The sequence below is a fragment of the Vigna unguiculata genome, chromosome 11, assembly GCF_037176805.1.
Source record: "Vigna unguiculata cultivar grain cowpea cultivar isolate G323 ecotype 2 chromosome 11, ASM3717680v1, whole genome shotgun sequence".
Classification (NCBI taxonomy): Eukaryota; Viridiplantae; Streptophyta; class Magnoliopsida; order Fabales; family Fabaceae; genus Vigna; species Vigna unguiculata.
The window spans coordinates 36,691,537-36,703,964 of NC_140802.1; the positions used below are offsets into that span (position 1 = coordinate 36,691,537).

The window sequence follows — 12,428 nt, forward strand, 5'->3', positions numbered from 1 at the left end:
ATTAATTTAAATTAAAATGACAGAAATTTGTTAACAAAATATGTATTATTTTCAAGAAAATAAATTAAACGTAATTGTCCATAATGAAAATTGATAAAATTAAATCAATTATTGTAAAATGTGATCAGTGAAATGACAACTGAATAAAAAATTGTTTGATTAGTTAACTAAATTGTTTTGGTCTATGTCATTAATCTTAAATAAAATGTTAACAATATATTTTCGTAAAATAAATTAATCAAAATTGTAATAATTACTGTAAAAGTATAGAAAGGAAAATTAGAAATAATTGAAAGTTAAGAAAAATATATATAACTGGCGTAAAAATTTGGTTGTTTGTCATACACGATATTAAACATCAAATGAGAAGTAAAAGAAAATTTGAGAACTCATACTTAAACTATATAATAGTTGAAATAATTGATAGAAACAGAATAACGATAACATTTATTCAAAAGATTGTCAAATTGTTGTTCCAAATGTTTAACTCTTTTAGTGACGTCACTACAAAAATTATTAATTTTAAGGGAGGTTTATTCTCAGAGAGGTTAGAATAACCTCCGCTAACAAATATAATACTCGAGGTTTCTCAAAGCCTTATTAAGTAAAGGAGGTTTTTTTACAAACCCGAATAAATTTGGTATTTTTTGAGTGTCTTACCGGTAGATATCATTTCCTCCATTTTTTTCATAGCTTTTTTTTCTTTTTCGAATCTCACCTTTTTAAAAAACGCAGTTTGCTTGCGTGACCTAGATTTCTCTCGGCAAATCTTCTATTAATGTGACCTAGGCTTTCTTTGCAAATTTTCATCCCTCTTCACGATCACCACTCTGAGCGTGTCATGAAGTGTTCTATGCTGTCACGGGAATCCCCTTCTACCCTCAAATCGACGCCATTTTCACTTTTTCCGATGGAAACTCCATCAGGAATGCTAAGTTCTTAATCAAATGTGAGCGCCCAAATATTAGGTTCTTAATTGAAATATTTCCTCCTTTTGTTTTCTTTGGGACTCCTATCTACAATTCATTATTCGTTTTATGATTGTCATTTGATTTTAACTTTATTTGTTTTCGGATTTTACAGCTAGGTGCTCGGGAAATCCCTGTTTGAGGCAAACGACTCTATCCTATGGGTTGGAGATGTATGAGAGAATGTTCGAGGTTGAGGAGAAGTTGAAGAGGTTTAGGTGGAGGGTTCAGGTTTTGGAGAGAGGGCTGGAAATGCTTCGCTTCACACCCGGTGGTAGCTTCTAATCAAATACTCCCTCTCTCTTCCAAGATAACCATCCTGAAATGGTAGCTCGTAAGGTACCTTGCTATTTATTTTGTTGGTTTTAGCTGGAAATCCATGATTATCAACTATGCTTAGTGATGAATTTCGATATCAATGTGGATGCAGTGTTCTTTTACTCGGTGAATTGGTCACGATTGTATGTCAAATTAAGCTTTTTAATGAGGCTCTGATTTGATGATCTATTCTACTGGAAGTTGCTAGATGATGGAGTTTTACCTTGTGGCATATTTTATCATTTTTTGTGGCTGCTTTGCTTTCAAGTAGAGGCAAATAGTGGGGAAGTTGCAAAACTCAGATACGGGAAGGGTCCTTGTTATGAGAAAGTGGGATTGAAGAAGGGGAGGTGGACAATGCATGAGGATGAAATTTTGACCAAGTACATTCAGGCCAATGGAGAAGGTTCTTGGAGGACGTTGCCAAAAAATGCAGGTACAAAAAGTAATTAATTCCACAAATATTATTAGTGCATTTATATTTTTCTTTTCTAAATACCTTTTTGTTGAGTGTGACCTTCCAGCTATAATTATTGTACAAGAGTCTAATTTGAGCCATGGATTGAATAACTTTTTCTCTTAGTGCTGCCATTTACACTTTTCGATTGTAAAGGATTTTTAGAATTTTGCAAGAGTCACAAGTTAAAGTGTGGCAACATCCAATTTCGTCCGGGAAAATAAATTTATTCTCAAAAAATATAAAAAAAAGTAAAAAAAATATGAAAAATTATTTTCTTCAAAGATCTCAAAACATTAATTTTAAAAAAAAAAGAGAAATAAAAAAAAAAAGAAAAAAAGAAGGAAGAGTCTATTTTGTTATCACACTCATTTTCTACCACCTTTTTTCTGATAGAGAAAGTAGTGATATAATTCTAATAATTAAAAGCAATATCCTTTCATATAATTAGAATCAATATTACTGATCTTAATTGATTTTGTGCTCTGATTTGCTATGATTTGATCCTATGTGTTGCTATCATGACCAATTCTTTCCTTATATTGTTCATTACGATTAAGGTTAGGATTGCATTGAGATTGCAATATGTGAATATAAATACGTAGTCTGTCATATGAAATCAAAAAAAAAAAATTCTCGATATTTCTCTAATTCTTTCTCATCACCACTCCTACACACCTCCTTTTTTATCCCTCTTTAAAAAAAAAACAAAAAAACATATTCATATTGAAGGAGGTAAAAAAAGAGAAGAAAACGTTCTCTCCACTCTCTCTTTCTCTCATTACCACCCACATAGATACCTCTTATTTTTATCTCTATTGGATAAACAAACACAAAAATATTAGAGAAGGAAGCCAGAAGAAAGAAAAGAGAAAAGGTATTTCAATTCTTTCATCTTTTGATTTAGTTTTTCAATTTTCATTTTTTTAAATCGTAAAAAATATTTTTTTCCTTTTCTTTAGTGTCTGCCCGGCCGCTCGCGTCGCATGACGTCCAATTTAGACTTTTGTTTTTTCTAAAAAATATATACAAATGATCTAAAAATAAAAAATAGATTTCTTTGTTTGCTCCTTTATATCTATTTGGTTACTCACGTCGCAATGACATCCACAACTACTTTAAAATAGTTTTAAAAAAATATTAAAAATTTATAAATGATTAAAAAAATAAAAAAAATAAAAGATTAGAAAAAAGAATTTATTTCAAATGTCTAGCCGACCGCTCGCGTTGCGTGACACCAATTTTAAAATAATATTAAAATTTAAATAAAAAGGTTTTCAAAATTATATAACAAATTAAATCATTTTTCAAATAGTTTTCCAAATAGTTTTTCATAAAGAACTACGTAATCCTGATTCTTCATTCACATGGAGATACGTAGGAGCAAGGATTAATCCTCTTCGGGCCAAAAAATCAAAAAAATAATTTTGTTTTTTGTACATTATTTTATTAATATTTTTGGGGAAAATTAAATATTTTGAAAAAAACCACATAACTTTTGCACATTTAATTAAAGGTACCGTCTTAGGACGGATGTTGTGGGGTGCTAATACCTTCCTCACGCGTAACCGACTCCCGGACCCAAAATCTATTTTTTCGCAGACCTTGCTCTTTTTTATGGTTTTTCATAGTTTCCTATAATAACTATGGTGGCGACTCCAAACTCTATTTTTACAAATTTTAATTTTTTGATTCGTCGTCCCGTCGCGATTTCGGTTGCGACAGATGGCGACTCCACTAGGGATGCTAGAGAGTCAGACAATTTATTTGGATGTGCAAAATTGATGTGATTTTTCTTCATATTTTTTCTTTCTCATTTTTTTTGTATGTTTTTATTTATTTATTTTTATATTTAGAATAATTGTATGTGTATATTCTTCTTTATTTTTGTATTTGGAATAATTGCCAAGTGTGGGTTTAGGTATACATTGTGTTCTCCCTTCACACACACATTTTATTCATTACATGAGTGGGGCCCTATACCCGGGTCTGAGTTGCTTAGAATTAGAGGAGATTGTGCAGCAGTGTCACAGTGGATGTACTTCCCAAGTGGTCATTGTGAGAACTCTAGCTAGAGTTTGTTTGCTTCATTGGTACTCCCACTTCTTGTTGTTTACCAACTGTCATGGGAAATGCCATGAAGTGGGCCATAACTCTAGTGACCTTAATATTTAGGTATTAGGGAACTATCTTTGTGAGCACATATACTTTCCCTTAGAACTTTAAGCATCAAACCCATGTTAAATAAAGACACTAAAGCGAGACTATTTGCGTCATTTACCCTCACCTTTCCTTGTATATAATAATAAATTCATCACAATCTTGCATATCATGTGAATAAGTGCCTTACGAGGCACAAACATGCATTGCATTCCATTCTGTAGCCATCCATGGTACCATGTTCACAGTTTCAACATGCATATGCATAATTTAAAAAAAAAACAAAAAAAATTGCACTAAAATAAATTCAAATTGTTTCCCATTTTGCTTGTCAATGATTTCTTGGAATATTTCTTATAAAAAATGAGTAAATAATAAAACTTTCTTTGGTCAAATCAGTGGATTTAATAAAGAAATAACATATTGTTTATTATCATTTCTTTTGAAATACCCATCTAATCTTGCATGCATGAAATTGCTCAAATCTATATTCCTTTCCATCTCTCTTCCAACATAAACCTTGTTTTTTTTTTCATGGAGAATTATCATAAAGGGGACACATGCCTTAAAAATGATTACAAGAAATTATTTCAACACAAAAAAATACAAAGGAAAGAAAAGTTCGCTAGACTAACAACTTTGAAGGACAGTCTAGGCAAAAAATAAGACAAAAAAAAGTGAAAAAAAAGAACCAAACAAGGGGCATCTTGTAAGATGAAATCAATTATTTTCCTGTGAATTAATTTTTTTTAGAAAAAACAATCATGTTTTGAAATGATGTGTGGCCATGTTTCTTTATCCAAAAAAATAAAAGTAATTATCCTTTGCTACCCAATTTGAGCCTTCCAAAAAATTTCTTTCAAATTATCCTAAACAAGGATCACCCTCCCATTGAGGGTTGACATAATGTTTGCATTTGTTTCATCCGACTTGTAGTTCACCAATACAAAAATATAAAAAAGAAGAAGAAAGAAATGACATGGTTATATAGAAAAAAGAAGAAGCAAAAGTTTAAAGAATGAGAATAAAATGTCAAAATATAGAAAGAAAAAAAAAGTGAACGAAATGAAGTCAAATAAATATTGAATGAAACATTATTCAAAGATACTTGTTTGAAACAATCCTCACATCACTTGTTTGGGCCTTTACTATCATTCACTTCCATACCCCTGACCTTAGCCACGATACAAGCCTAATAAAGTCCACACAAATCAAAGATTGGTTGTTATCTTTCGAAGGTTTTAATTTAGAGGAAAATTTTTATTTGCTAACAGGTTTGTTCTAAAAAAATTATAAAAAAAAAGATTGAAAAAGTATGTTAAGAGATTTTCTTTTAAACATTGGGGCAATTTATGTTTGGTTGACATGTTTTCAAAGCTCCAAAATTAGCATGAGCAATCAAGCAATTTGGTTAAAATTGGGTTGTCCTCTTTCAATTCATTCTTCATAAAACTCCATCTTTGCTCAAACAATAACCCCGCTCTAAGCCTAAACCTTGACCAACCTTACATAGTCCATCTTTATCAATCCCAAACCTAAACTGGGGTAGTCACTTTGTTTGTGATTCATATATTCCCATCATTCATTTTGAATTGGGGCATTTATTTACATTGAAGACTGTGATCACATTAGGGGCAACTGGTGAAGATCCCGTCATTTTTAATCTCCTCAATGGGAAAAACCAAATACACTTTTGTACCCTAAGACCATCCTAGGCTCTCACACAAGGGGCAAATTTTTGAAGTCCCCATCATTTCTTTCATACCATCAATAACTAGGGAAAACCCAAACACATTTTTTGCCTGAGACTAGTTCAAATTGGGGCAACTCCCTAGTTAATCTTCATCACCTCATCCAAACCTTTTCAAACCCTTGGCAATTTCATGGATGTCATTCACATAGTGTTTCAAAAGAAATTATTAAAAAGAAAGTGTTTGTTAGTAAACTGATTAGACCAAAGAAATGATTTGAAAAAGTAAAAAAATATCAAAGTAGAATGATTCCATGAATTCAAAATAACAATGGAATGGGATCAATTCGAATTTGTTTTCAAAAATATGCAAAAAGAAAATTCATACATAAGGCATTTCATACATCATACCAAGTCATCATCCATATATGCATTGAGTACATCAACTTCATGAATAACCAACTACATGGTCAACTCAAACTTCTTGATAGTCAACATTCAAGCCCAATTTCAACACTGGCCCCAAGCCCAGTTTTCACACTGGCCCTCAAGCCCAGGTCTTACACTGGCCCCCAAGCCCACTTCCCACACTGGCCCTCAAGCCCACTTCCTACTTGCCTCCAAGCCCAGTTTTCATACTAGCCTCCAAGCCCAGTTTTCACACTGGCCCCTAAACCCACTTTCCACACTGGCCCCTAAACCCAGTTTTTTCTGGCCTCACAATTTTTTTCTAGCTTCTAAGCCTAGTTTTCCTTGCTCTCAAATTAAAATAAAGGAAAAATGAAAAATGAAAAAAAAGCAAATTCTACCCATGCATCCACGCGTCCATGTATGCATCATTATATAGGTTCAAAAAGAAAATCATAACATGTCATGCATCATCAAATCATCCATCATACTCCACAAAATCATTGAAAATTATTTAAAAAAAAAAAGTCAGAAATGATATTTTTTGTTTAAGTCTAAAAAATGTTAGGTATTCACTTGGTGTTTGTCGACAGTTTAACAGCAAAATTCAGGTTCTCCTTTTTTACATCAAGACCCTCTGCGAGGCAATGGTCATTGATTTCTTTTGTCACATCGAGGCCCTCTACGAGGCAATGGTCATCAATCTCTTTACATCAAGACTCTTAGCGAGGCAATGGTCATTGATTCCTTTGTCACATCGAGGCCCTCTGCGAGGCAATGGTCATCGATCTCTTTACATCAAGACCCTCTACGAGGCGATGATCATTGATTTCTTTTATATATCAAGACCCTCTGCGAGGCAATGGTCACCGATCTCTTCACATCGAGGCCCTCTGCGAGGCAATGGTCATCGATCTCTTTATATCAAGACCCTCTGCAAAGCAATGGTCATTGATTTCTTCTATCACATTGAGGCCCTCTGCGAGGCAATGGTCATCAATCTCCTTACATCAAGACCCTCTGCAAGACAATGGTCATTGATTTCTTATGTCACATTGAGGCCCTCTGCGAGGCAATGGTCATCGATCTCCTTACATCAAGACCCTCTGCGAGGCAATGGTTATCGATCTCTTTAAATCAAGACCCCCTGCGAGGCAATAGTCATTGATTTCTTTTGTCAGATGATGACCCTCTACATGGTAATGGTCATCGTTTTTTTTTAGATATAGACCCTCTCCTGAGGATTGGTCTAATTTTTTTTTTCTCAAAAAGTCAAAATTCAAAAAGAATTTGGTTTTTCGGATTGGGACCCTCTACATGATAATGGTCGTTGAATACTTTAGATATAGACCCTCTCCTCAGGATTGGTCTAATCTTTTTTTTCAAAAATTCAAAATACAAAAAGAATTTGGTTTTTCGGATTGGGACCCTCTACATGGTAATGGGCGTTGAATCCACTCTCCTCGGGATTGGTCTTTTTATATTTCAAAAAGTAAAAAAAAAGGTGTGTCAAATTGAGACCCTCTACTTGGTAATGGTCACCTAGTTCCTTTCAGATGCAGACCATCTCCTTTTGAATGGTCAAGTCTATCTTCAAATTTGTCTTCTTTTGAAACCCAAACGAAATTAGTGTTTTTATCTTTACTTATCTTTTATTACGATAATATGAAAAAAATCAAATTTTCATATTATCTAGTAAAATATAAGTAAAGAGGGGCAGCTGCCAACACCCATTTTCGTCCGGGTAAATAAATTTATTTTCAAAAAATAAAAAATAAAAAAAATATGAAACATTATTTTCTTCCAAGATCTTCAAAACTTTAATTTTAGAAAAAAAAAAGAAAAAAAGAGAGATGAAAAAAAAAGAAAAAAAGGAAGAGCCTATTTTGTTATCACACTCATTTTCTACCACCTTTTCTCTGATAGAGAAATTAGTGATTAATTCTAATAATTAAAAGCAACATTTCTTCATATAATTAGAATTAATATTACTGATCTTGATGGATTTTGTGTTCTGATTTGTTATGATTTGATCTTCATAATGTGTTGATATCATGATCAATTTTTTCCTTATATTTTTCATTACGATTAAGGTTAGGATTGCATTGAGATTGCAATATGTGAATATAAATACGTAGTCTGTCATATGAAACCAAAAAGAAAAAATCTCGATACTTCTCTAATTCTTTCTCATCACCACTCCTACACACCTCCTTTTTTATCCCTCTTTAAAAAAAACAAAAAACATATTCATATTGAAGGAGGTAAAAAAAAGAGAAGAAAACGTTCTCTCCACTCTCTCTTCCTTTCATTACCACCCACATAGACACCTCTTATTTTTATCTCTATTGGAAAAACAAACACAAAAATATTAGAGAAGGAAGCCAGAAAAAAGAAAAGAGAAAAGGTACGTCACTTTCAGTTCTTTCATCTTTTGATTTAGTTTTTCAATTTTCATTTTTTTAAATCGTAAAAAATATTTTTTTCCCTTTTCTTTAGTGTCTGTCTGGCCGCTCGCGTCGCATGACATCCAATTTAGACTTTTTTTTTCTAAAAAATATATACAAATGATCTAAAAATAAAAAATAGATTTCTTTGTTTACTTCTTTATATCTATTTTGTTGCTCACGTCGCAATGACATCCACAACTACTTTAAAAAAGCTTTAAAAAAATATTAAAAATTTATAAATGATTAAAAAAAAATAAAAGATTAGAAAAATAAATTTATTTCAAGTGTCTAGCCGGCTGTTCGCGTCGCTTGATACAAATTTTAAAATAATACTAAAATTTAAATAAAAAGGTTTTCAAAATTATATAACAAATTAAATATTTTTCAAATAGTTTTCCAAATAGTTTTTCATAAAGAACTACGTAGGAGCGATGATTAATCCTCGTCAGGCCAAAAACTCAAAAAAATACTTTTGTTGTTTTTTGTACATTATTTTATGGGTTAAATATGTTTTTGGTCCCTCAAGTTTCAGCGAAATTTGGAATTAGTCCCTCATCAAAACTTTTGACCAATTTAGTCATTCATCTTTCAAAATGCGTGAATTTAGTCCTTTTAACAAAATTTTGTTAAGTTTATCTGACGTTTCAAGCGCATTTCATGATAGTATTTAAGTTAACATTGAAGTAAAAATGTGTCAAACAGTGTAAATAATTTAAATACTATCATGAAATACGCTTAAAACGTCAGATAAACTTAACAAAATTTGGTTAAAAGAACTAAATTCACACATTTTGAAAGATGAAAGACTAAATTGGTCAAAAGTTTTGATAAGGAACTAAATCCAAATTTTGCTGAAACTTGAGGGACCAAAAACATATTTAACCCTTATTTTATTAATATTTTTGGGGAAAATTAAATAATTTGAAAAAAACCACATAACTTTTTCACATTTAATTAAAGGTACCGTCTTAGGACGGACGTTGTGGGGGTGCTAATACCTTCCCCATGCGTAAGCGACTACCAGACCCAAAATCTGTTTTTTCGCAGACCTTGCTCTTTTGTATGGTTTTCCATAGTTTCCTATAATAACTATGGTGGCGACTTCAAACTTTGTTTTTACAAATTTTAATTTTTTGGTTCGTCGTCCTGTCGGGATTTCGGTTGCGACAAAGTAGATTAACTATTTGAGAGTTGATCTAAAGAAAGGGGACATTTGTGTTGAGGAAGAAAATACCATTGTTAAGTTGCATGCTTTGTTAGGCAACATGTTAGTTTCCAGATATTTCTCCTGCTCATTTCTTAGATTAATTGAATTTGTTCGGTTTTCCCATTTACAATGTTGCATCCTTTAAATTTCTCAATAACTAAATAAATAAAGATCAAAATGAAAGATAAATTAAGTATCAGCTTCTGTAAAATTTAAAATTCATAAAACTCCTACTTTAAACGTTATAAATGTTTCATAACCATTTCTTGTCCATACATATTTATCATTCAATAGACAAAATGTATATTTAAGCACAAAAGCACCTCAAACTAATGCATGCCAGTCTTACTAACCAAAATTTTATGAATATCGCTCTATTTTTTTTTTTTTGTTTGTTTTCATTTGCATAATTACACAAACTTGATTTTAAATTTACTAAATCAACGAAATAGTGAGAAAGAGACTCTGACCACAATTCTTGAAGAAGTTGTTTTCATTAAGCTTAAGTTTTTTATAATAATTAATGTCTTGTTTATATGAAATGAGAAAAGAGAAAAAGAGACTTGAGAGAAATTATTATAAAAGTTGTTTTCATTTGTTTAATTTAAGCAAACTTTATTTAAAACAATTTACCTAATTAGCGCATTAATTCTTGGTTCAACTGTAAAGAGATAAAGGGGAAAAAAAGAGACTTGGATAACAATTCTTGTAAAATTATGTAAAAAAGAGAAAAACCATGGTATGTTTGGATAATAAAAGAGAAAATAGAGACATGAAAATATAGATAATCATTGAGTTATTTGATTATAGTTTACAAATTTTATATATCACATAGCAATAAAAGTTTGGCATGTCACTATATTACAAAGCAACCTAGAACATGAAATATACCTACTAACATATGAATGTTCCCCACAAAGCATCCAAATATCTGCTACTGCTGATTCTCTCACGAATATTTACTTCCTTTTCGTTTTACTTATTCTCTGTTTAGTTTTCGGATGTGAACTTTGATTTGTTTTCGGTGAGTTGACAGGCTATAATTTTTTTTTCTTTCTAGAAGTTAGGAATCAAAAGTACAAGAGAAGGGGATTGCAACAGATTTTCTCTCCTCAACAAAAATAATGGATGCTAAAGTCAAAGTGAGTAAGTTGTTAAAATGCTGACATTTTATGATAAGCAATCTGATGCATGATAATCCAACATAGTGATTTCTGGATCAGGCAATCTCTAATTTAAATTTAGATGAGAGTAAATGATTAGTTTACTTAGCACACATTTAAATTTTGCACTTCAGGAACTTGGTTAATATATATAAACTTGGTTAAAGCTGATATTAATGCCCAAAGTTGGCTGTCTTGATCCGTGTGAGTAGGGGTAAAATGAGTTTGATTTAAGGGTATTGTCTTTTTAGTAATTTGGTGCATTGTTGATGGATAGATATCGATGTAATAAGTGAAATCAGGACAATTTGTAATCTGTTAACAGTTTAAGAGTTATTTGAAGAATTGCTTAATTGAATAAAGTAGTAAGAGGTAGAGTGTTTGAGACCTTTTTACTATATAATACTCATTACTGTACTATTAACAGTAAAATCCTTGGTTTATGATACTGAATGTTGATTGGTAATTGAAGCTTATTGTTTGGATTTTTTTAATGATAGTTCTAAAGTTATTTAGGTCTACAATCTGATATAGATTCGTTGAACTTCTCAACTTTCTTTGCATGCTTTACAAAAGGTTCATCGAAGGACATTTTGGTTGTAGCAGGATTAGTGGCTGATGGCAGGCAAATTGTTGCCCAAGCCAAGTCTGAAGCAACTATGACAGGTTTGCTTAATTCTTTTGCAATATAGATGCTTCCTCTCTTCACCCCTTTTATTTATCTAAATGTTTGATGAGTACCGTATTTTCTTATTACTGTTGTCATGAACTAATTTGACACCTTGTAACATGTCAAAGTTTAAGGGAAAAATGTCTCATTTTGTAACATGTTTTATATATCTCATGTTTTATAATAGTTATTGTATACATATTTGAATGCAAAACATAGTAAATTTAAGAGTGAATGTTAATTTGTGGTTTCTGCATAAAAAAATGAAGGGTTGTGTTGGGGACTAGTAAATGTTTACTGTGGGTGGTAGTACTGAGACACTGAGCAATTTTGGATTTGTGGAGCAGTGTCTGAAACAGTGTGGGGTATTTTAATTCCCAAACTTAGTGCTCTACTATGTAATATTTTACTTTTTGTGTAATATTTTGCAAATACATATATAAAAGAGATAACTTTGACAATTATCTCATATTTTACCATCATATCCACATATATGATAACTACTATGTACTTTGTCTTTTGTGTTCTGTTTCTCTAAAATGATAAATCACCATTGTTTATATATTTTATACTTGTTTCTTAAATAGTGGTTAACTATCTAATCAAACCTTTTTGTCAAGAATGCTGGAAAGTTTGGAAAGATCTTCAGCCAAGAAAACATGTAATCAAATAGGTTTGGACATGATTAATGATGCATTTGGGTATCATCAATACAATGATGGCATGGTTGATGATAAGGAAACGGGTGGGGAGTCAAGTCATAATATGAATGATGATCTTGGAGACCTTTTTCAGTTGATGCAAGAAGGTCAAGAGAGTTTATATGAAGGGTGTGATAAATATTCTAAACTTTCTTTCATTGCATTGTATTTTCTTTCATTCTAAACTTTCTTTCATTGTATTTTATTTGACTTTATACATGATTATTTTTCTTTCA

The 12,428-nt window shown here is 31.5% G+C and overlaps 1 protein-coding gene across 16 annotated transcripts; it reads left to right on the forward strand.

Annotated features, from left to right (window-relative positions):
• The first annotated feature begins 600 nt into the window (after window positions 1-600).
• Window positions 601-12,428, forward strand: LOC114168620 (uncharacterized). 16 transcript variants are annotated; one of them, XR_014986188.1, is made up of 6 exons: window positions 622-949; window positions 1,084-1,307; window positions 1,399-1,722; window positions 10,722-10,800; window positions 11,398-11,487; window positions 12,112-12,428. XR_014986188.1 is itself a non-coding variant. In XM_085668476.1 (4 exons), the coding sequence occupies exons 3-4, from the start codon at window positions 1,684-1,686 to the stop codon at window positions 7,135-7,137; spliced, it is 582 nt and encodes a 193-aa protein (XP_085524602.1). In that variant the 5' UTR covers window positions 601-968; window positions 1,084-1,307; window positions 1,399-1,683; the 3' UTR covers window positions 7,138-10,712. The 16 variants fall into 16 exon arrangements, 2 of the variants coding, with proteins under 2 accessions (XP_085524602.1, XP_085524601.1); XR_014986186.1 differs by having other exon boundaries at window positions 623-949; window positions 10,719-10,804; XR_003600720.2 differs by having other exon boundaries at window positions 624-949; window positions 10,719-10,804; window positions 11,428-11,487.

Coding starts and splice junctions, on each gene's coding strand:
- LOC114168620 (XM_085668476.1), top strand. CDS start 1,684: ATGGAGAAGGTTCTTGGAGGACGTTGCCAAAAAATGCAG. Junction 1,723..6,594: donor GACGTTGCCAAAAAATGCAG/GTACAAAAAGTA, acceptor GTTTGTCGACAG/TTTAACAGCAAAATTCAGGT.